Raw genomic sequence first — 21,813 nt, 5'->3', positions numbered from 1 at the left:
GTCAACTCGGCAATACAGCGCACGAGCTTCCAGCGGGAGGAGAGACGGCAGAGGGAACGTCTTGCTCGACAGGAATGACAAGTTTGGCAAGATGATTTAAGCAAATTATCTCGGCAGTCGCCCCTTCCTGCCCGTTGGAATCCCGCACGGCAGTCCCATGGTCATGGTCAGGGAGGCGCTATGTAAGATATGCAGGAGTCAGCAGCGCCCCACAGCAGTCGGTCCTAAACCACAGCAACCACAACAACCGCGACATCTACATGATTTCTAAGTTGGCGGCAATGGGCAGGCATCCTTGCCCCGATGCTACATGTCCCTCGAGCACGGAGCATTCCGCGTGGATTCCCCCTCGAGCGGCCAGATACCACCGTGCGGTGCCACGGTGCCACAAGCGAGATGGGCCAAGTGGGCAAGCCCTGCCGGAACGTGGTGTTTCCGGCGCGGGGTCGAAATTGTGATCTGACTGGTCTGGGCGTCAGCAGAAGATCCAGGCTTGCTCCTCTGGCGATGTGACTGGGCTGCCATCAATCCAATGATGGCAAGAAAGGGGTTGGGAAGGGGAATAATTGGCGGACTCGCTGCAAGCCACAAATGCATGAAGGGAAGGAAAAATGGGCAATTAATAAAGTTTTGGAGCCCGACGCCCCGGATCCTACCTCGCACCTCGCCGCACGGGTCGTGTGCTGTGGTGGGACTGGTGTCGCCTGCCGCGCCGCCGGCTCTGGGCCTTGCTGATCACCTTGCAGCAGGCGCCAAATAAATAAATGCTCCGTTCCGGGCTGGAGCTTGGCCCGGGTTCCTGCTTCTAGAAGAGAATAACTCATCGGGGCACCTACCCTAACACTACGCACACCCACCTCCACACTTGCCAGCCGTGTCCAAGGACCCGCATTTTTAGCGGCAAAAAAGCCGGCAGCTGATGCCAGCTGCCATGGCGGGTTTTTTGTGGGTAGGTAGGTGTACGTAACGATAGGGTGGGTGCCCCGATGAATTCTCTCTAGAATGTGTCACCAACACGCCAACAACGATCACACGGATGGGTTTGTGTAATTGCTTGTGATCCATATCATTGTTTGCACGATTGGGTCTTTTGCACTGCGTGGATTTCGGAGTTTGGATAATCATTGGCCAAGACAGCGGCCCGAATCCAAGCAGGATCTCCATGCGGTGTGATAATTAAGTGGTTGTCAGGTTGCAGACTGCATGCAACCTTTGACAGAGCAGCACATATATTGACCATGGAGTATTAATCCCAGATTGGGGGCCGGATAGCGACCGTCTGGCATTCGGGATTGGAAAGAATATGATAATATGAGGGCCACGGCTGGACAGAGAGTTTCGGATTTGAGCAGAATAATGCTCAGAAGCAAACAATCAAGTCGGCGAGAGACATGGGCGTGGGGGGGTTTAGTTGAATAATTAGAAACGATCTAGATGAATCAAGACGGAAATCTCGATTTCGGCTGGAATCCGGTGTCTAGGATTAATAATGGGGTATCCTACAGCAGTTCCCCAACTCATTAAACCCATAATTAAACTTCTTTTCCCCCCTCCGTCTATAGTGGCTCCTATATACCACAGCATGTACACGACAATTCTAATTAGGCCCGAGACTCAAGTTTGACAGTTGGATGTCCACATCCCTGTCCTCTTCGGTGACTGTCTCTTTGCTCACCATCTCTTCGCTGACCATCTTTTCGCTGACCATCTCTTCGCTGACCATCTCTTCGGGGGGCATCTCTTCGGGGGGCATCTCTTCGGTGACCACTTCATGGAAAGTTTTGAGTTAGGGGCGAGACAGGGTAAAAGTATTCCAGGTCTTCCACCTGCTTTGTACCACTAGTACCAGGCTGGTCCCACGAGAACTTGGAATAGTCGGGCCCCTCGACTGTGGCTCTCGTGATGTAACGGCTGCAACGGCTGCAACCGCAACGGCGCTTACGGCCGCGACGTAATGGGTGTTTGACTGGAGGAGTGCGAGAGGGGTGCTTGGTCTCGCGCGGGCCTTCCATGGTTGGTTCTGCCGGCTCGGCCGATGCCGAACCAGGGTGAACGTTTGTGGTGGCGGTGGCCATGTCGCGTGGGGTGATTCTTTTCAGCTGCTGTGTAAGAATTTGACCGCGACGAAGGCCGAATGATGACAGGGAAGGTTTGAAACTAGTTGGTATGCGAACAGGAATTTACGTCACAATACCAAATGGAGAACTAGCTATTTGAGCAAACAATAGGCGGGAGATCTACTTTTATTAACTATTATAGTAACGTTAATTGTACACGCAATATTCTAGCACATGTCAACTACCACAAGACATGGCTGGAGAGCCTCGTTGCTCATCGCCTAGCCTCTTTGTCCAAAGAAAGCACAGATATCTGGCCGTGACAGAGTAACCAGCGTTTTTTCGTCTTCGTGTCAGACCCGACAAGCTGGTAACCAAACAGCTGCAGAGCAGGGGGAAAATTGAAACAGCTCTTTGTTCGTCTGCCGGGACCTAGTATTGATCGCCATTGCAGACGGCAAGCAAGAGCCAATGGCCCCCCCATCAAGCCAAATTTCGAAACTTGCATCAAAGCCAAAGTTAACGACGTAGATTTGACGAAACCAGTTCGCCCGGGCCCCGACAGTTTGACGGGGCAATTTCAGCATGATGGCCACGCAGTTGAACCGCCGGCAACAGCAAGGGCCGATGGCCGAGAAAGCGGCAGCGGCGATAATAATTCCGGGCACCATCGCGGAAAAAGCACCCAGGACTTAAGCCGCAGCATGGGGATTCTGCCGCTACGTCGGGCCGCTTTTGGAGGTTCGTGCCGAGTGGGCGGGGAACTGACTAGAACTAAACACCGAGACCGAGGGGGTTTCTCAGTGCCGGGACACCAGGATAAATTGATGCCAGGACCCGCTCCCTGATGTCCTTTGTCGTCGTGACCTTCAAACATCACTTGTCCGAAACAATATCCCCAAAGTGACCTGTCAGACATATCAACCGCAATGGCTACCACTACTACCACCACTACCGCTACTACCACCGCCACCACCACCGCTACCACCACCACCACCACCGCCTCCGCCACCAGCGACATCCCGCACGAGATGAAGGCGGTGCAAGTCGTCCAGTACAACCAGCCGTACGCCATCAACACGGTCCCCGTCCCGCAGGCGCTAGGCCCGCACGACCTGCTGGTCAAAGTCGGCGTGGCATCGTACTGCCAGTGAGTGCCACTCCAAACCCAATATCACTTGTCTTGTTTCACGAAAGAAGAAACGCTAACTAAACACTCCGCACCTCAGCACCGACAGCATGGTTCGCGCCGGCATCTTCAGAGCAGCCACCACCCTGCCCCTAACAGCATCGCACGAGGGCGCCGGCACAGTCGTGCAAGCCGGACCCGCCGCGGCGGCGTCCTTCCCGCCCGGCACGCGCGTCATGTGCGGGCTCGCACTAGGCCCTTGCGGAGCGTGCGCAGAATGCACGACGGGGCCCGAGAGCGAGCGGCAGTACTGCGCGGCGCACGTCGCCGCGGGGATCACGGTCGACGGCTTCTTCAGCGCGTACGTGCGGGCCGACGCGCGCACGTCGACGCGCGTGCCAGACGGCGTGTCGCTGCTGACGGCCGCGCCGCTGGCCTGCGCCGGCAATACCGTGTGGCGCGCGGTGGCGGTCGCCGGCCTCAAGCCTGGCCAGTGGCTCGCCGTCGTCGGCGCCGGCGGCGGGCTCGGGCACATCGGCATCGCGTTCGCCAAGGCGCTGGGGCTGCGGGTGGTCGGCATTGACGCGCGCGACGAGGGGATCGCGCTGGCGCGCGCGGGCGGCGCCGACGTCGTGGTCGATGCGCGGGCAGGGAGGGAGGCCGTGGTTGCTGAGGTGCAGCGTGTGACGGGGCAGCAGCTGGGCGCGGACGCGACGCTCGCGCTGGCGGATGCCGATAGTGCGGCGGCGCTCGCGTGCGCAGTGACGAAGAAGCACGGCACCGTCGTGCAGGTCGCGCAGCCCATCGAGGTCAAGATTCCGTTTCAGGAGCTGATCATGCGTGATATCCGGATTCGTGGCACGATGCTGGCTTCGCCCGGCGAGAGCGATGATATGATGCGCTTCGTTGCCGAGCACGGCATAACTGTCACCACGAGGCCGTTCTATGGGCTGGACAGCGTGCATGAGTTGCTCGCTGCCGTGGAGGAGGGCACGGTCAAGGGCAAGGCTGTTATTGTCGTTGACGAGGAGCAGGTTCGGCGGGAGAAGGAGTTGGGGGGGAAGTAATAGATGAGCGAGGTTCATTCGGGTCTCTGTAACTACAAATAGGCAACAGAGGTGACGGTGACGTGCCAAAAGGGTGGGGGCCTGGATACAAATAACGGCTAATGGTTTCACGATTAACATGAAAATTCACTCCTTGATCTCTTGCTTATGAAACACATCTGGATAAAACGTGTGTTAACTCATTGATAATTGTTCATTTGCTACAGTTAGTGTCGAGATACTCATCTGGAATCTCTGGCATCCACTCGTCTCTGTACCTGCAGAAAAACTCGCCCTTGGGCGGGATCTCGTCCGGGTCATCAAGAGTCCCCCACACAACGTAGCGGAACTTGTCGGCAGCTTCTTCCTACTCAGGCCGTCAGTTTAACTACGGTAATAATAGGGAAATAATGGCGTACACCGTATTCGCAAATATAATCACCGCAGTTGTCGCAAAACTCGCGAGTCACGCCATTATACTGCTAGAACTTTTTGGGGCTGCCGCTGTCGTGCCGGAAGGCGCCGACGGGCACCTTGGCCGTGAGCCCATGGTTGGCCCTAAAAGCGTGGTGGCAGCTCTTGCAGTGGCAGAGCGTGGTGCGGGCCTGGTCTGGAGATTCGAGGTCGAGCGAGTACTGGATGTGCTTGCACACGCACCGGCCTTGCAGGTGGAGGGCCATAACTGACTGGCGGTAATGACGATGTTAAAAATGGCTTGAAGGGGGAAATCGACTTGCCTGGCTGAGCAGGGAAGGGGTTCGTTTCGCTAAAGTGAGCGGGAACAAACCGCGGGAATAAACCGCGGGAAACGGGCATGCCGTTGTTAGTTATTGCAAAAACCTCGTGTTTCTTGTGAAGACAATATGTTACGTCGGGTTTGTTGTCGATGGGCGGGCAGGTGACGTCAACGATCTTCGCTACACGGGGTAGGTAATTACAGTGTACATACATACCTTATCCGGACGGGGGCATGTTTGCGTTTGCGTCTGCGTCTTACATCGTGTGCAGGCCTCCACAAAACAATCCAGGCACTATTCGAATTGAACTCCGCACGAAACGGCAATCCTACTACATCTCGCCTTCTCGAAAGTGGGCTGCGTTCGCCTTCCCGAAAGTGGACTGCGTTCGTTCTTGCTAAAGGTACCTATCTTCTGTCACCTTGTCTTGGCACTGAAATCGCAGTGGATGCGCCCCCAACTTGACGCTGGGGCTCACTGATATACACTGTCTTTACAGCGTGCAAACTCAACAACAAAAGCCCGGTTAGCTCAGTTTGGTTAGCAGCGTCGTACTAATACCGTCGAGAGGCAGTATCTGGTTATGCGAAGGTCAACAGTTCAATCCTGTTACTGGGCACTGTCTTTTCATTTTTGCCTCCTTGGCGCAAACCAACCCTAAACAATCGTAATCCTCCGCCGGACACCAGCTCCAGCCAAGGCATTTTCCGGATAGTCATAGATCTCATCGCCCCAAAACGATCTATAGGCCAGTCCAATTCGACGAAACTCAGACAGTCCGCTTTCAGTCTCTCGCAAAATAAGAAGATAGATGAATGTAACGTCCAACTCGACTGAACACACCGGAGCTAGCCAGCACGGGCATGAGTCGAGCGTCTCTTCAAACACGTCCTGTTCGTCCAGCCGGCAATCGAACCCAGCGAACACATCCATGTCAGAGCGAATCTCGCCCCCTGGGTCTCGCCGTAGCGTGATCTGGTAGAGCGTGGCAACTGCTTCGATTCTTCCACCCGAAACCGCACCGAATCCGCCTGGCGAGTCTTCATCGACGGACACGTCGACGACTGTCAGAGCTTGATCCCCAGTGCGGTAGACGCTGGGCTGGGCGACGGCCCTGGTGAACATAATCCAATCTTGGTACCGGACAGCACCATCGACCGAAGCCCAGCTCCATGACGGGGCCCGGTTTCTGTGCCTGACCAACGTCCCTGGGGCGGATGCAGACCAAGTGAGGCCCACGTGCAGATCCTCTTTCCATATCCCCGCTGCGTAGGTGAGGCCAAAGGTCGAGTTGAAGTAGGCCGCGAGGCCGGCCATGGCTGCGAGTTTGTCGCCCGGCATGGTGAGCGCCCGACCCGAATATTCCGCTACCCATTTGGCCCAGCTCCTGCAATGCTTCTGGTAATCATGATGCCGACGTTCCTCGGCGGCCTCGGAGACCGAGGATATCATACTCATTTGAGACTTTCTGGAATTGCGGATATAGGCACGGCTTACTACTGCGAATCCCTCCTCGTAGTTGAGGGCCGAGCAACACTCCCAAACTAGGCCGCGCCAGGTGACAAACAGAGTTGATACCGAGACAAGGGTTTCCTGAAAGGTCCATCCCCGCGTCGACAACAAGGATCGCGACGCGCCGCTGCGGGGACTGCTCCACAGCACGTCTTCAGAGGCAGTATCCGCTACCAGGCGGTCGCAGTAGCGCTGGGCCGCGATGCGCACGTCAAGGCTGCCGTTCTCGCAGGAGCCGAGCAGCAGAGAGGCATCGTCCAACCTACGAGCTGCCCCCGAATCGCAGTTGGGCGCATCTGACATGGCAATGTTGAGGGCGCAGCCCCGGTAGATGGCCGTCATGCACGCGGCCTGCTCACTCCAGTCTGCCCTGTCATCCTGCGCGATGCATAAGGCGTCGATCCACAGATAGCGGAACCCAAGAGCGCACGCCAACGTGATTGCGTCCCTCAGGGTTTCGGGGAATTCTGACAAGGGTATTCCAGCGGTGTGGCGCGCCATGTTCTTGGTGGTTGTCGCAAGAGGCAGGCCCTTTCCCCAGCAGTAGCTCAGTGTTGCGTAAGGCGCTACCTCGCCCTGTTGTGACTCGTACAGGCGGACTAAGGGGAGTGATGAGATGTCAAGAACCCGCTTTGGAAGCGCCACCTTGACTAGTGTCTTGCTGCAAACCTTGTGGCCACGGCACTCGTCCATCCAGGCCTTCGCCAGTCGGGTCCTTAAAGGGAAGGCCGGGGAGCCGTCCGAAACGTCCACCAGGACTGTGTAGTCCAGACTCCCTCGAGTTCTGCCTTTACTAACTCCGGTGTGGACCTTATTGACTCCTCTATGGATGACCTTCTCACTTCCACTGGGACCTGGCTGTTTACGTCGTTGAAATAAATCAAACGACAATTCTCCGAAAGGACCTTGATCATCCTGCGGCCCTCCGAACAAGAGAAGTTCAAGAAAGACGTAAGCTTGGGCTGAGGGCCGGTAGCAATTCAAGCTGATTCTGTAAGTAACTCTATCTTTGTCGCCCGTGATACTAGATTCGAGCTGCCGAGTTATGAAGTTGCACATGTCGCAATCTCTGGCGGATACGAACAGAGAAGCTAGTTTCCTATCGAGGTGGTCGGCGATGTGATCTTCGCAGTTGCCGAAACCCGGCGATTCGATAATGCGAGAGGACGCCTCAACCAGCGGCAAACAGGAGCGACAAAGAGATGCTGTGACACTGAGCGGCGCATTGTCGTAGGCCTGCCATAGCGACGGATGATCTTCATCGACCCGTAGGTACGCCGTGAATTCCTCTGATCCTCGGCGTTGCTCGAGGTGCTCGAGGAAGTACATACCTGGGTGGAGGTAATCCGGAACAGGCGTAGTATGTGCAAAGGTTCCGGTGATGAATCGACGATGACCCAGCGCGTGGACCTGACAGGTGGAGTTGAGGCATTTCGTGTGTCTTGGGCTGCTGCAATGGAAGTACGTCGGGCTTCACGTGTTTTGTCCAATCTGCACGCCTGGCGGCCTGAGGTACCTGCTGACAGACTGCCAACAGACTGCCAACAGACTGCCAAACCCCAAATTTTCAGTGGTAAACGGTACGGGGAGCGTTGCAGCGACATCCGTGCGGCCCGGTGATTCGCCAAACGGATCACCCGTCCAAGTATTGGAATCGGTCAACAAAATCGACCCGACAGCGATCTCTGCCACGGCTATGCTCCCCAGGCACATGTACTGGTCTCTGCTGATAGTGACGCGAACAAAAGTCTCGGCATCCAGCATCCAGACCTGCTCTCCATCACGAAATTCCAACCTCGCAGTGCCTGCAAGGTCGCTCTCTCTGTCTCCAAACAGCCAGTCACTGAAATCCTCGCAGTAGAAATTGTTGTGGGGGTTGCGACCATATAGCTGCTGTTGCTTGCGCCTGCTAGTGTAACGGCAAACCGTAACAGGCCATGAGCCCTAGCGTTTCCGGCGGCCAAAAGCAACCCCACCAACAAAGAGCCACCCAGTTCAATCCCAAACCGGTCCCCTAAACCCGCACAGGTTAAGGCATGTCTTAAAAAGTCACATAACCTCAGGGGTGCTGGTTTAGACTTTATGTTCGGCGTAATTCACAGGGCAAAGGCGGTGGAAGAGGGCATTTGAAATCGAGGGCATTTGAAATCGAGGGCATTTGAAATCGAGGGCTTGAAGTGTCTGAATTGTCTGAAGAAAGAAAAGAATCTCTTAAGTACTGAAGAGTAGCGTGTGATGTGTGATCTTTTATACCTGGTTACCTAGCCTGAAAATAGATGGCCAAAGACTCTGTTAGTACCGTGCCATATCAGACTGGTTTCACACGCCTTGTGTTGCCCGTGATCGTAGTCTACAGCGCATTAAATTGTCTGCTAAATAACGTCTATTAGTAGTACAGGAGAAGAGTGCTTTCTTATACTCGAGAAAAGAGAGCAAAAGAAGCACTGTAATCAGCTGTGTTCCTTCCCGTATTTCTTCCCGTTATCCTCGTATAACAAGGAACATAACATGTGAGGCATCTAATATCTTTTAGCAGTCGCCATCAAAGCTTGATGAGTGCCCCCTGGACAACGTAGGCAGTCTCCGTGTCGATCACCAGCGGCAGCACCTTGAGGCCGCTCCTTGACTCTCACTACAAGGATCAAACGCAAGATCCATGCTAGGTATACCCTTGCACAAACGAGACGAAGCTGAACGGCTCGATTGTGCAATCTCAGACTCAAGCCGTCTTTTTGTTTCATCTAAGGGAGGGACAGTTAATGTAAAAAACAGTTTCCTGTCACACAAAAAGTCCTATAGAGCTGCTGGGAGATATTCAAGTTTGAAATTTAATATAAAAGAATTTTGGTAGGCTTTCGGGCACTTATGTTACGAATCCCTGAGGAAATGCACGATACTGGCCGCCGGTGCCGAAGAGAATATATCTTCATCGTTTCCGCTATCGGCAAGCCTGGGACGAGCTTACGGATCTATCTTTGCCGGGGCAGTCATTGACACGCTTTCTGGCGTATCTTCGCCGTTACTCGTATAGGAAGAGGTTTTAAAGGAGGAGCTAGATAATAATAACTGGGAGAGCCTCTAGCTGGACGAGCCAACCGGTATACGATAGAAACGTATAACGAGTTCTGCCACTCAGTCACGACGGTATTAAAAGCGCGGGGAATTTTCTAACGCCCTATCTAAGGATTTTTGCTTCAGCGCCTAGGACGAACAGTAGACTTTTTCGTGGTCTAGGAGAACCGCGATTCCTTTGGCCCGCTTTAAGGAACGTTGAGATAACCTACCTATATACCCCCGCCAGATGTTCCCAGAAGCTACTGGTTCTGTAGAATCTATCTCTCTGCCCGGCGGGGCTTAGTTCAAAGACCAGGAGCATACGCGGGTCTACAGTATGGCATAACAGTTTCAGCAACTCTACCCGGGCGATTGGAATAGGGGCTATAGCAACTTATTACAAACCACTCGACTGTTAGGGTCGTCTGTCTGTAAGGGAGCACGGGCTCCACAGGATGCTGGGGTTGGTAATTATGAAGATAGAACAAAGGGCAAGCTCCTATCGCACGGGTAATACAGTCAAATCGGAATGCCACTCAAAGTATATGAGTGCAATGAATGTGTATTGCTTGCTTGCAGAACCAAGCAAGAACTATCTAAGACGGTCATCGTATATATCTATCTGTAGAACCAATAAAAATGGTCGCAGGGTCCCGGCCCCCGTGCCCGGGACGCGGGACCTGAAAGAAAGGTCCCGTGTCCCGCGAACGGGAAACGGGACACCTCTTATTGGCTGTCAACCAGGCCCGGTCCCATGTCCCGCGCTAGAGGCGTGGGACACTCCTGATTGGCCGAGATTGACTCAGTAGGACCCACTGAGGTGCATCCCTTCAGGGATCCGTAACACAACTATATAGCGTCCGCGATTTTGTTCTTCCTCAGGGGCGACCCACGTGCGCCATCCGTCGCTAAGATGGCCGCCATTATCGGATTTCGCCAGAAAGTCTACTTACTAGCCGATAAATTTATCCAGACCTACAAGCTAGAGCACCCAAACGGAAAAAGCTACGTACGGTACTATATATACGACTTCCGGCCGCTTGGTAAGGGAGGTGAGAACCGAGAATATAAGAATCGACACTTATTAGTATAGCGGATAATAGTAGCCGGTAGCGTAGACATCAACCTAGTAATATACCAAGAACCTCCTTTTCCACGCCTTTCCATATACGTATTACATACTATTACTAAACCATACCAAACACCAGATGTTACGATCCCGGTTCAAAGGTGCAGAGGGCGTCGCCCGCCCGCTGCAGATTGGCTGGAACGACACTTAGGGCAGGGCTCTCGTCGTGAGAAGGTGCACCCAATTAGGGAGTGCTCAGTGGGGCCAGTGCCAAGGTGCACTGAGCATGACTGAGCTCAGTAGGATCAGTGCCGAGATCCACTGAGCACACTGAGCAGGGAGCTCAGTGAGGATCAGTGCGTCCAGAACTGAGCACGACTGAGCATGTAAAGCAGGAACTCTGATTGGTTGCTCGTAGTTCTATATAGGAGCTGGCAGCACGCTCTCTCTGGGAGAACGGTTCTGCAGCTATCAATGCATCTGGTTAAGCATACAGTGGTTGTGTGTTGAAAGCCTGTCTTTCGCAATCTGTGCACGATACTCCTTGCCTCCTGTCATCTCCTACCTGCCGTCCAGACCCCCACAATCCTAGGCCGGGCCTAGCTCCGTGGACCTGTTGTCCAGATTGTAACACATGGCCACGATGTCATATCTAATTAATTATGTCTATAGTTATAATACACGTTGCGGGCCGTTTCGTTTAGACTATCTATCTGACATTTTGGGGTTGCCTCATATCACACTGCTAGGCTCACCTAAGGTCAACAGAGTGCCTCAACTCCTTGACTAGGGCTCGCAGTAACACGTACACACACTCACACATTATAACTATAGGTATAGTCTTCAAATCATAACCATAGGTATTATGCGAGGCACGGCGATGTATGAAAGGTGATGAATTGCTTGGGGAACCTAAAATCTATCGGTCCGCAGGCGGGAAATCTATGTGGCATGGATAGGGTGGATCCGCAGGGGCCATTTGGTAGACCCGGCTGGGCCAGGTTTGGCCTGTGCCCAGCATACATCCCCTTAGCCTAGATAGCCAAATGAAGCTATCTACATACTCCTTATTGTATATATACCGTAAAATTTTGGTTTTGATTAGACCTGCACCCCATCTGACCAATCAGAGTTCGTCAGAGTGATCTACATTGTGTTCAATTACCGCCACTTGCTTTCTTCTCGGAAATGAAGCCTTCAGGGCCCTGTCAGGTCCCGGGCTTCAAATGCCTTCCTGACTCCTTCTTCCTCAGGTTCCTTTGTCCTTTGTTGTTTGCAACTATGGTACGATTTCTTCCGTGAGTCCCAACATCTTGACGAATTTGCCGTGTTTTTCCGGGTTCAACGGCTTTGTTAGGCCATCTGCTGCCATGTCATCTCCCGGTATGTGGACAACCTTTATAAAGCCTTTCTTGACTCTATCGATGATCTATTTGTACCGTATATCGATGCAGCGAGTACGGGCGCCGTTGAGCGGGTTCATGACCGTTGTAAGGGCATTCACACTGTCTGTAAACAGCACTGTTGGTGTAGGTTGTTCAATACCAAATTTTTTAAGCAATTCCGAGATCTATTACGCCAACTGAGCTGCTGATGTGAGATTCGTGAATTCTGCTTCTATAGAGCTATATATAACGAAGGTCTGCTTTTTCGTCTTCCAATAAATTGGTGTAAGAGAAGGCAGGTACGCCTGATCAAGGTGGTCACAATAGGAGCAACAAGCAGGGCGAGCAATGACTGGTATTGGCGTAAGACTTCAACCTGGCCTGAGCTAAAGAGGTGTGCGAAGGCCATGGTCTATATACACGTGAAAGGGGTTACGAGTCATCCTTGCGTAGCCAGGGTGGTAGTGGCGATAGTGCGTGGCCCTGTTAGCGGTGGCGATAGTGGCGACGGTGGCGAGGGTGGCCCTGGTGGCGGTGGCCATGGTGGTTACGAGGGTGGTTTCCTTACAATTGGTGATCCAGCCAAGTAAACAATATGTGCTCCTGTTAAGAATCGGCGAAGCACATCGTCTACAAACGAAGCATCTGTAAAGACCTTATTATTAAGGTTATTCAGGGATAGTTTGCCGCCGTATTTCAGGCCGAATTTTGTAGTACCAGTAAATTAGCGGAAAAGGTGCTTCATCATGGTCCTATAGTCCTTTGAAAGTCCTTTATTTCCTTCGCTCAGGCGAGCACACGTACATGCTATGTCGGGCCTGGTGTTGATAGTGTTGGAATTTGTCAAGCAGAAGGGCCTCGAAGGTTCTAGATAGAGACTTCGCCACCCACTTCGCCACCACAATAGTAGTATAAGAACGGGCTTTCTGGCACTGCCAGAAAGCTAGAGAGAAGAACATACATCTACAATCCATCACTTGAACCACCAGCTTTCGGCGTACAGTTACGCCCTGTTGATTCCAGTACCGGTACCCTGGTGAATCCTGTGAGGGCCTGGTCCTCCAGGCCTCCCAGACGCTCTGACTAATCAGACGCCAGTTGGGTGGATCCACCCGACCAGCCAGAGCCCCACCTTGAGACGCCCTAGAAGAATCTCGCGAGGGGAGGCTTTTGAGCTTCTTTTCCCTTTTCCCTTTAGTTTAGAATCTTCGTCTATAGCGCCCAATAGAGGAGTTCCGCCCTCCTTCCAAGCCGGCCGTGACAAATCCAACAGATAGCTAGGAAGTTCAATTTTCCGGTCTGCTTGAGGTATGCCTTTAATTCTTTTAGTTCGGGCGGCTCCCAGGTTTTCGGAAGCTCAAATTTCGAAGGCCAGGGCGATTTCACAGGCTTGAGGTTCTCATAACCATACTAGTGCAGTATGGCTTTTGTATAGGTTTCCTATGAGATGAATACCGTCCGGTTCTTCCTGTCCCGGACTATACCAAGTCCTAGGAAACGCTTTGGCTCGCCAACTTCCTTAATTTTGAAGTGTTTGTTGAGTTCGTCGCGCACTTTGTCGATCTCTCTATTCGTTAGAGCCGTATTGAGAAGCTCGTCAACGTAAAGGATGATCCAGATAATTTTAGAAGTATGATTGAATAGACAAAGATCTAAGCCAAAGGGCTCAAATTTCAACGTCTTCAGGACTGGCATAATGGTTTTGAACCAATAGAGGGCGCTCTTTCGTAGGCCATAGAGGGCTTTTCCGAGCAGCCAAACAAAGTCTGGATCTCTTCCTGGAATGCCGTAAGGTTGTTCGATATAGTAAACAACTCCTTCCGGTATATCAGAGTTCAGGTACACAGTCTTAAAGTCGAATTGACGAGCTTCCAAGTCTTTGACTGCAAGAAATACTAAAAACATCCTCGCGCTAACTCCATTCGCGACTGCTACGTAGATCTCTTCGAGGCTCCAGCCGCCCAATTCGAAGTTACCGCATACAACCCAGCGTGCTCTAGCGATCCACTCGTGGTTCTCGGTGTTGAGTTTCTCGTCAAGGACCCATTTTCCCGGTAGAATCTAGGTATTTTTCGGTCTCTTTACAAGCTTGAAGACTTTCATGTCCTTGAGGCTTTCGACCTGCTTGATCGTAGCTGGTAGCCACCGTGTAAGGAAAGAGCACCAACTGGCCAGGCCACTGCCCGTTGGCACAAGCCACTAAGCCGCACTACGGCGCCACAACTCACAAGCTTTCACAAGCACACGCAGGACTGAGCCCCTGAGCATGTATATAAACAATGGCCCTCCCCCCTTCCTTTTCGAGGGCCAGGTTGAAGTCTTACCCCAACACCCGTCATTGCTCGCACTTCTTGTTACCTTCTGTAAGTGAAGGCAGGTACGCCTGATCAAGGTGGTCACAATGAAGGTACTGAAGACGGCGAGCAATGACTGGTATTGGTAAGAGACTTCAACCTGGCCCTCGCAAGGAAGGGGCAAGGGCCACTGCTTATATACATGACAGAGTGCAGAGCGAGCCATTGACAAAGGAGTGAGGTCTTGGCCCGCTCGGTACGCGTGCGAGTTGGTCGTGTGTGTGGGTTGGGGGTTCTTTCCTTACAGATATTGTTGTAATGTGGTGAATAAGCGAGTACGATAGATGACAAAGCGTTGACCCCCCTAGGGTCAAAGTAGTAAAATGCCATCTCAATTATGGTTTTGGCCGACTTGGCCCTATAGTATGCCGTAATCCCCCCCCCCCCCGTTCGCGTGCCCTCAGCACAGCCACGTTAGGCGTCTGTGCTCTTTTTCTCAGCTACACACTATTTCTCCCCAACTGCTTCCTACTCAACCTCATTCCAGCTGTCTTCTGACGTAACGACACCAGTCTTCACTGATCCCATTTCATAACGGACAAAATAGCAAGAATATAGCAACAGCCTTACAAGCGTTCGTTTCTATTAGAATTAGCGACCGGCTGGCACGCAGATTGGATGACCGTCGATAGTATTGCTCTAATTGAGAGCCCAAACCAAACTACCAAAGCTTCCTTTTACCAAAATGGTAAGACCTGATCCTAGCTGGTCATACTGCTTCGCTGATTTAATAACTGACTGAAGGTCTATTATAGGAAGTAAGTAAACCTAAGCCGAGTATGATATGCCACATTACTGATTTGATGACTGACTGAGGGTCTCTTATAGGCTGTAAGTAAACCTGGGCCGAGTATGGCATGCCGCTTCACTCATTTGATAGCTAATGCTGATCACACCTTTCAACGTTTATAGCAGGGATCTGTCTACGAACCCCCTTCGCTACGAAGAATCGGAGATTCGTCTCCTTAAATAACCCCTCCCACATCCGACAGCACGACCTTGGAGTGCAGACTATCATATGTTCCCCTACAGAAGGCTCCACGGTATGTGGAACTATCCTATAACTGGGGTGATCCAACGGTCACGATCAACATTAAAGTCAACGGCAAAGAGATTGGAGTTACCGTCAGCCTCGAAGCCGCTCTGCAACGATTGCGGGCTGCAGGGTCATACGTTGTCTGGGCAGATGCATTGTGTATCAACCAAATGGACAAGCAAGAAAAGAGCCTCCAGATTCCTAGGATTGGCGCAGTCTTCAGAAAGGCATATGGGGTGGCCATCTGGTTGGGTGATGAACTCGGCATCGATGAAATCTCCAGAGGGTACTTGCGTGCTGAGACGGCTCCTAAGCTTGAGGGAGATACCTGCCTCTCAACTCTCCCCGTGTTCAATTGATCGGCCATTTTGGAGACGTGCCTGGATCATTAGGAACTTGTTGTTGCTTCACGCATTACTCTCTACTGTGGGCCTTACCGAGGTCCATGGAAAGAAATTGACGCCAGTTGCTACGTGGAGTCCGAAAGAAGGTTTTCACTCGGCAACCGATCCGCTTGTTGGACGCCCTCCACCTTACCAAATCTTCTTTAGCGACGAATCCACGGGATAAAAAATTTTGCCCTGCTTGGGCTCACGTTCGACGCCCAACACTTCGTTCCGGAACCAAGCTAAATGGATTCGGCCTCAGATAGCTTTCGGGAGTTTGCGACTTTGTTGCTAACGAGCAATGAGCCCCTTGACTTCATCTATCTAGGAGTGCCAATCGGAAAGTAGATGCAGAGCTGCCCTCGTAGGTGACTGACTGGGCTGATCTTGACGATCCTGTTGCTCACCGGCAATTCGATTACATCATGGCTCTCGAAACGCCTGTTTCCGAAGATCCGGATACTGACAAATATCCGGTGATTTCAAGCTCTGGTCTCGAGCTGGAAGCTAGAGGTGTTTTGTTTGACGCTGTAGACAGCTTAGGGACCGCACTTGCCATGGATTTTGGAGACGTTTCCGCCGGCGAAATTGCAACCACACACAACTCGATAACGCCCTACAGTTCAGAGGATGAAATATCATCTATTGTTCACCAAACTCTGGTGTCGGCCGAATCACTCCCTGGTGTTCAGGACAAGATATTAGACAGCCTTCCCAGAGATTTTCATCGCCTTTGGAGTATACAGACCACAACAATTGGAGGAACTTTCGACTGTCGTCTCATCAGCTTCATCAAACTCAATCTCTATCTGGCTTGCGGAGAACCGGTCTTTCGTGGTGTACGGACGGATGATCGAGTGGCGGACGAAGAGCTGGAGCTTACTAGGGACTGAAAACAACTCCGTTCAGGATGCGCGTCGTTTCTTCAACGCTATTCGATCCCGCATGCGACCTCTCATGCCGGAAGGAGGTTATCTTAGGTGGCACATCCACAGACAAGGAAAGGGGGCAAAATTGGAATTCTTTTTGGATGCAGTAGGCCTGTTATACTGCGAGCATGTTAGGGTGGCTATCGTATTGTGGGCGATGCTTGTCTTTCAGGGCAATCGATTGACGGATTACAGAAGATGACCGTGGATGAAAAGGCTGAAATTGTCCGAATCCTGTAAGATCGTTCTACAATGATCATCATTTTTGACGTTTGGGTAGTTGTCAAACGAAATGCCGTTCTGGAGATTGACCTCGTCCTCTGTATATCTCAGCGCTGCTAACAAGGCAACCAAGGCAACCAAGGCAACCAAGGCAACCAAGGCAAAGCAACGGCCTTCCTTGCCTTGCTGACAAGTATGCTAAGTCTGGCTCGGAATGGGTTATTCTGGGCCGACTTAGTGATTAGAAGAACAGGCAAGGAAGACCACCTTGCCCGGGCAATTGATCATGTCGTCGTCTAGATTCCGCAAAGCGGCACCAGGACATCAACCCATTTCCACTACATAAACTCTCACCGAGCCACCAGTGTCACGGTACCTCCCCGCTACAAGTGCAATCTTGCTAAGCCACACAAGCCACAGGCCTCCTCCGCATTCCTTAAAAAGCTAACTAAAAGACGCGATAACGAGCTGCAGAGATGAATCTTGATAGTGGAGGAGATGCTATCGTTCGTGTTCACTAGCGTGCTCTCCTCTTCCTGTTTATCATCACCTTTCTTGTTCAGAACCAATGTTTTCGGGATGAAGGCAATGACGCCGAGGCCGAGAAGCGCAATGGCCGCCGTTAGCATGAGCGGTACCCATGGCGAAGTTCGTTGCATCAAGAAAGATGACACGACGGGTCCAACGAAAGTACCCATCAGTGCAGCGAAGGAGAGGAAGAAGGCCGACGCTCTAGAGAGTGAGGGGTTGTCATCTGAGAAGCATGGAGGAAGGAGCCCATAATTGATTACCTGCCGACGTCAGAAACCACATCAGATATGACTGCATAAAACGCGGCTGCAATAGCGCCGTTCCTTCCGCCAATAACCTGAAATACTGGGCTGACGAGGAGTGCGTGAACGGAGATATGCTCTTCAAAACGGAGAACGAGCAAAACCCAGGCGAGAGATAGAAACCCCAGGCAAGAGAGAGAAAGCTGCCGATAGCGGCGAGGACGATGACCAGCTTGCGGCCGCCCTTGTCGGCAAAGCGCGCCGTACGGAAGGTCCCGACCAAATTGTGTTCCGCAAACCCCAGCGCAGATGGTAAGCGACCTGAGTTTACGGCGTCAAACACACCCTCTTTTGTAGGCTCGGTGGTTGGGTGAACTTCTGAGCGGAGGGACAGCTAATGTAAAAAAAAGGTCTCATGCCATACAAAAAGTCCTGTAGAGCTGCTGGGAGACAACGCAGTGCTGTGGTTTCCGCTCACGAGGTTGACGTTGCGGCAGAGGGAAGAAGCACCCAGCGTGCGTGAATTGAGAATGGCACGATGTGTTGTCATCTACACGAGACGAATAATCATGCCATATGCATTTGCGACTCTGTCTCAAAATTGGAATCAAGGCCAAAATTGGAATCAACGCCAAAGTACATGTAAGGCTTTGCCAGTGCCTGGAAGCTCTTGACCCCACGCTCGCTCAGCTGCCTGGAACAACGTTTCCAGCCACGAGAACGAGAAAGGAGATGATCTTGTTTCCAAATCCTGCGCGGCGCATATCTCTTCATCTCGCAAGAATCCAGGCGGACCCCATAAGCAGGGCCGAGACACACGCCATCACAGCGACCAGCGGCACACCCCCATCTCCCGACCCCATCCGCCCAGGGCTAGCAGCGTTGGTCTTGGACGGGCTGGGACCCGCGCCACCCCCGTCACCACCAGTCCCCGCCGCATCGTTCGCCTTCCGGACAAGCATAACCATAGGTATGTACTTAACCCCAACGAGGTCTGCCGACTGCTCAGCAGGCACCTCAGTAGTGACCGTAGATGTAATCAGTCCGGAATTAATAGGAGTGATGAGCTGCACCGTAGTATGTACGCCGAGCAGAGTGATATCAGTGGTAACGGTAGAGACTTCGGCGCCGGGCGCGAACCGCTCGCAGAATGTGCTCAATCTATAGTCGGGCAGAGTCGAGACACATACGCCGTCCGTCACGGCCGTCATGGAGCTGGGACAGCACGCAGCGGCCGTCTCGCCTAGGTCGAGCGCGGCGGTAAAGGCGTTAACAACGGGGTTGTAGAAGAGGGTCCCGAGGGTGCTATCGGTAGCAGCCTGATCCGAAGAAGGAGCAGTTGTAAGGGTCGGCGCGACAAAGATGCCCGACGCACTGATCGATCCATCGGCCGCGCGGGCAGCGACGCCGACCGTCTTCCAGCCTGACGGGCACACCAATCCGGGCGAGAAGTATGCCGCCTTTGGATGGACACCAAAGGTGTTATACGCAGCCGAGGCAGCCGCATCGAGCTGAGACCCGGACGGATAGCACGCTGCACCCACCGTCGGAACGGCGCATTCAGCGCTGTAGCCGAAGCCGAGGGCGGTCCGGAAGCCCATCATACTGATGCCCAAGGTGGCGCATGCTGCATCTGCTGAAAATGCCGTCGTCAGCGGCCCCCAATTGGTGAGCGTGTAGTCGGGAATCGTAGTCGCGGTCGGCATGGTGAGTGAGCTTGATGCTGTTATTCACTAGCGCAGAATACTGGAGTGTGAAATAGGAGACGAGGCGCAATGGTGAGGGTGAGGGCAGGACTGAAAAGAAGAGAGGGCACAACTGAAAAGAAGAGTGCCCCGCGCCCATCGCTCCGCCATGTTTTAGGGACGGGTTTATGGTCTAACCCCAGACAAGCAGATGGAGTTGCAGCCAGGGGTTGATCCTTCTTCTATGGCAATGTTACATTGGAGAACTGGGAATGGCGGGGATCAATGGATCTCGGGATTCTTGATTGCCCCAGTATTCCAAGCAAGTAAGCGTGGAATAATAGTTTGGGGTCTGTGTCGCCCGTAAGCACGGCACTGCATTGCGCCGGGCTAGAGTAGTATCTGTCAACGCCTAACCGCCCACTTGCGTCCTCCATTACCGAGCAACGCTCTTTTGTCGAGGTCTTCTAGCGCTAAGAGAAACGCGATTTGTTAGCCTTTCACGTCTAGAGCTACCCCATGAAAAAATGCGCTAGAAACTCCTTGCGCTCGCCTTTGAGACCGAACCCAGGGTAGGCAAAAACGAGGCAAAAAGCAGTAATTAAGGAGTCGTCGCCTTCACAAGCCCACATGCTTGAACTTTGCGGGAGAGCTTATGAGGGCATTACGGTGCGAGAGGTCATGAATCTGTCACTCGAATACGCTAGCTACTTTGTCCAGCTCTGGCTGATCAAGATTCCGATCTTGATGGGCAATGATGCTGGTTAGGGAAAGGAGAAGTGTTGCCAGGACGATCATGACAAATGCTGCGGTCCTGGGAATTAGAGGTGTGTAACTGTGGTCCGAGGCTGGCTTGCCGTCTGGCTGTCGCTGTGTAACATGGGTGGTAGTAGTTCTAGACTTGGACCCGAGTCTTACCAGTCTAGACTCGGGTCCAAGTCTAGACGTGCCATCTTTTGGATTTGATCCCCGAGGTGGATATTGAGAAAGTTCAAAGTCAGATCCGGACTTCAGTAGGGAGTTTGAGGTGATGGAGGCTGGTGATGGAGGCTAATCCATCTCAGATCTTGCAAAAGCACTATTATGTATTGGCGGCGGATGGCATGGCAGATGAGCGAGAGAGGTAGGAATGCGAGGGAAGCGGATAACTTTCTCACTAAAAAAAGATTCGGGGCACTACCTCTAGGTGAGGTAGGTAAAATTTAACCGTGCACGGGAAGACTTTCTCGCTAAGACAAAATCCAAGCGTTAAACCCTGGTTAACGCTGAATAACCTGGCTGAAAGCTAAAAGAGTACAGCCGCTCCTACGTGACAAGGCCAAGCCGTCCGTCCCAACGGAAACGGATGCTCTGACCACGGCACCCAATTTCTTATCAAACCCGCGAAGAAGCATAAACAAAAACGTCAAAATGGCCTCATGTCCTATTATCGAACTGACTTGCGGGTCTTTGTCATGTCCCGACAAAAAGGAGCAATTGAGTCCCGAAAGTTCTGGTCATTGACACAGGGTCAGTTCGTGGCCACTAATAGCCCCTAACGATTTTCTAACACCTTCAGCTCACACCACCACCATCCACCACACCAAACAATCCTATAGTACTACTACCAGAATGCCATTAAACGCCGGCAAAGGCCCTAATTATCGGCACAGCCAACTACCTACAAAACCACCCCGTCCCTCTCTTCAAGGCTAATGTCTTTCGCTATTTCGGTGCTAGCAAACCCTGGGCTGGCGTTAGAAAAAGGAGTAGGTTTGCGAGCGGCTAGATGAGCTGAATAAGGGAGCTCAGAGAAGCTGAAGTGGACCAAAGTTACCACGCACCTTGCCACATCCATCTCTCAAGCTTTATTAGGTAGTACGAGGAAGAGAGACACCCAGAAGCAATACAACCACGTTTCACACTTTTACATAAATTTCCCCTGTAGATATCATTTCCACTCCAAAACCAATAGTTAAAATGGCTTCCATCAATAACGATAACAAAAACCTTCTGAATACATTGACGACGGCGAAGATGCTGGTCCAGCCAGTAGACTAATTACGGTAGTTGACTTGAGGGCTGGTGGCTTGAAACCCTACCAGCTGGAATGGGCCATTTATGAGGCTAATTGCAAGGCTATATACAGCAAACTGAACAGATTGAACGACTGAAGCAGTGGGTCCTAAAGACTGTAAGTATACACTATCAGGTAGGTATTTAGAGCAGGGTCCCGGCAGGGGAAGTGGGAGACGAGGAGGTCGCGTGGGTAGTGAGATGGGTACTTTCCCAGGTCAATACAGGGGGAAGGAGCCCAGAACGGCGTCAGCTCTGAGCAAAGATTTCTCATCTCGCCCGTGTTCTCTCTGTCTCAGCCATTCATGGCCGCGCCAAGTGTCTCAGAACGGAGCAACAACGGCTGAGACATTCCGCTTATCTAAATAATCTTGAAAGAGAAAT

At 52.4% G+C, this 21,813-nt stretch overlaps 7 protein-coding genes and 1 non-coding gene across 8 annotated transcripts; 3 read left to right on the top strand and 5 right to left on the bottom strand.

Annotated features, from left to right (window-relative positions):
* Window positions 1-3,064: 3,064 nt before the first annotated feature.
* On the top strand, window positions 3,065-4,253 carry B0T26DRAFT_629588 (chaperonin 10-like protein; the record flags this gene model as incomplete). The annotated part of the gene is made up of 2 exons (XM_060436256.1): window positions 3,065-3,207; window positions 3,287-4,253. Coding segments are annotated over 2 exons (1,110 nt in total), but the record flags the coding sequence as incomplete, so codon positions are not given.
* Window positions 4,254-4,379: 126 nt separating this feature from the next.
* On the bottom strand, window positions 4,380-4,912 carry B0T26DRAFT_738306 (Mss4-like protein; the record flags this gene model as incomplete). The annotated part of the gene is made up of 4 exons (XM_060443578.1): window positions 4,380-4,411; window positions 4,458-4,599; window positions 4,652-4,714; window positions 4,760-4,912. 4 exons carry the CDS (start codon window positions 4,910-4,912, stop codon window positions 4,380-4,382), a joined length of 390 nt encoding a protein of 129 aa, XP_060300572.1.
* A 576-nt stretch (window positions 4,913-5,488) lies between these two features.
* Window positions 5,489-7,948, bottom strand: B0T26DRAFT_695492 (heterokaryon incompatibility protein-domain-containing protein). Its single transcript, XM_060441297.1, has one exon. The coding sequence runs from the start codon at window positions 7,808-7,810 to the stop codon at window positions 5,627-5,629; it is 2,184 nt and encodes a 727-aa protein (XP_060300571.1). The 5' UTR covers window positions 7,811-7,948; the 3' UTR covers window positions 5,489-5,626.
* On the top strand, window positions 5,490-5,588 carry B0T26DRAFT_t75. Its single transcript has one exon. It is a non-coding gene; the product is annotated as a tRNA-Ile (tRNA).
* A 4,085-nt stretch (window positions 7,949-12,033) lies between the features above and the next one.
* Window positions 12,034-12,531, bottom strand: B0T26DRAFT_748022 (uncharacterized protein; the record flags this gene model as incomplete). The annotated part of the gene is made up of 2 exons (XM_060444914.1): window positions 12,034-12,125; window positions 12,426-12,531. 2 exons carry the CDS (start codon window positions 12,529-12,531, stop codon window positions 12,034-12,036), a joined length of 198 nt encoding a protein of 65 aa, XP_060300570.1.
* Window positions 12,532-15,387: 2,856 nt separating this feature from the next.
* Window positions 15,388-15,639, top strand: B0T26DRAFT_602986 (heterokaryon incompatibility; the record flags this gene model as incomplete). Its single annotated transcript, XM_060435774.1, has 1 exon — window positions 15,388-15,639. A coding segment is annotated over one exon (252 nt), but the record flags the coding sequence as incomplete, so codon positions are not given.
* Window positions 15,640-17,190: 1,551 nt separating this feature from the next.
* B0T26DRAFT_695474 (uncharacterized protein) lies at window positions 17,191-17,909 on the bottom strand. Its single transcript, XM_060441296.1, has one exon. The coding sequence runs from the start codon at window positions 17,612-17,614 to the stop codon at window positions 17,300-17,302; it is 315 nt and encodes a 104-aa protein (XP_060300568.1). The 5' UTR covers window positions 17,615-17,909; the 3' UTR covers window positions 17,191-17,299.
* Window positions 17,910-18,459: 550 nt separating this feature from the next.
* Window positions 18,460-19,395, bottom strand: B0T26DRAFT_748021 (uncharacterized protein; the record flags this gene model as incomplete). Its single annotated transcript, XM_060444913.1, has 1 exon — window positions 18,460-19,395. One exon carries the CDS (start codon window positions 19,393-19,395, stop codon window positions 18,460-18,462), a length of 936 nt encoding a protein of 311 aa, XP_060300567.1.
* Window positions 19,396-21,813: the final 2,418 nt, after the last annotated feature.

Source organism: Lasiosphaeria miniovina (genome assembly GCF_030549165.1).
Source record: "Lasiosphaeria miniovina strain SMH2392-1A chromosome Unknown B0T26scaffold_2, whole genome shotgun sequence".
NCBI lineage: Eukaryota > Fungi > Ascomycota > Sordariomycetes > Sordariales > Lasiosphaeriaceae > Lasiosphaeria > Lasiosphaeria miniovina.
This window is presented reverse-complemented; position numbering and strand designations above follow the sequence as displayed.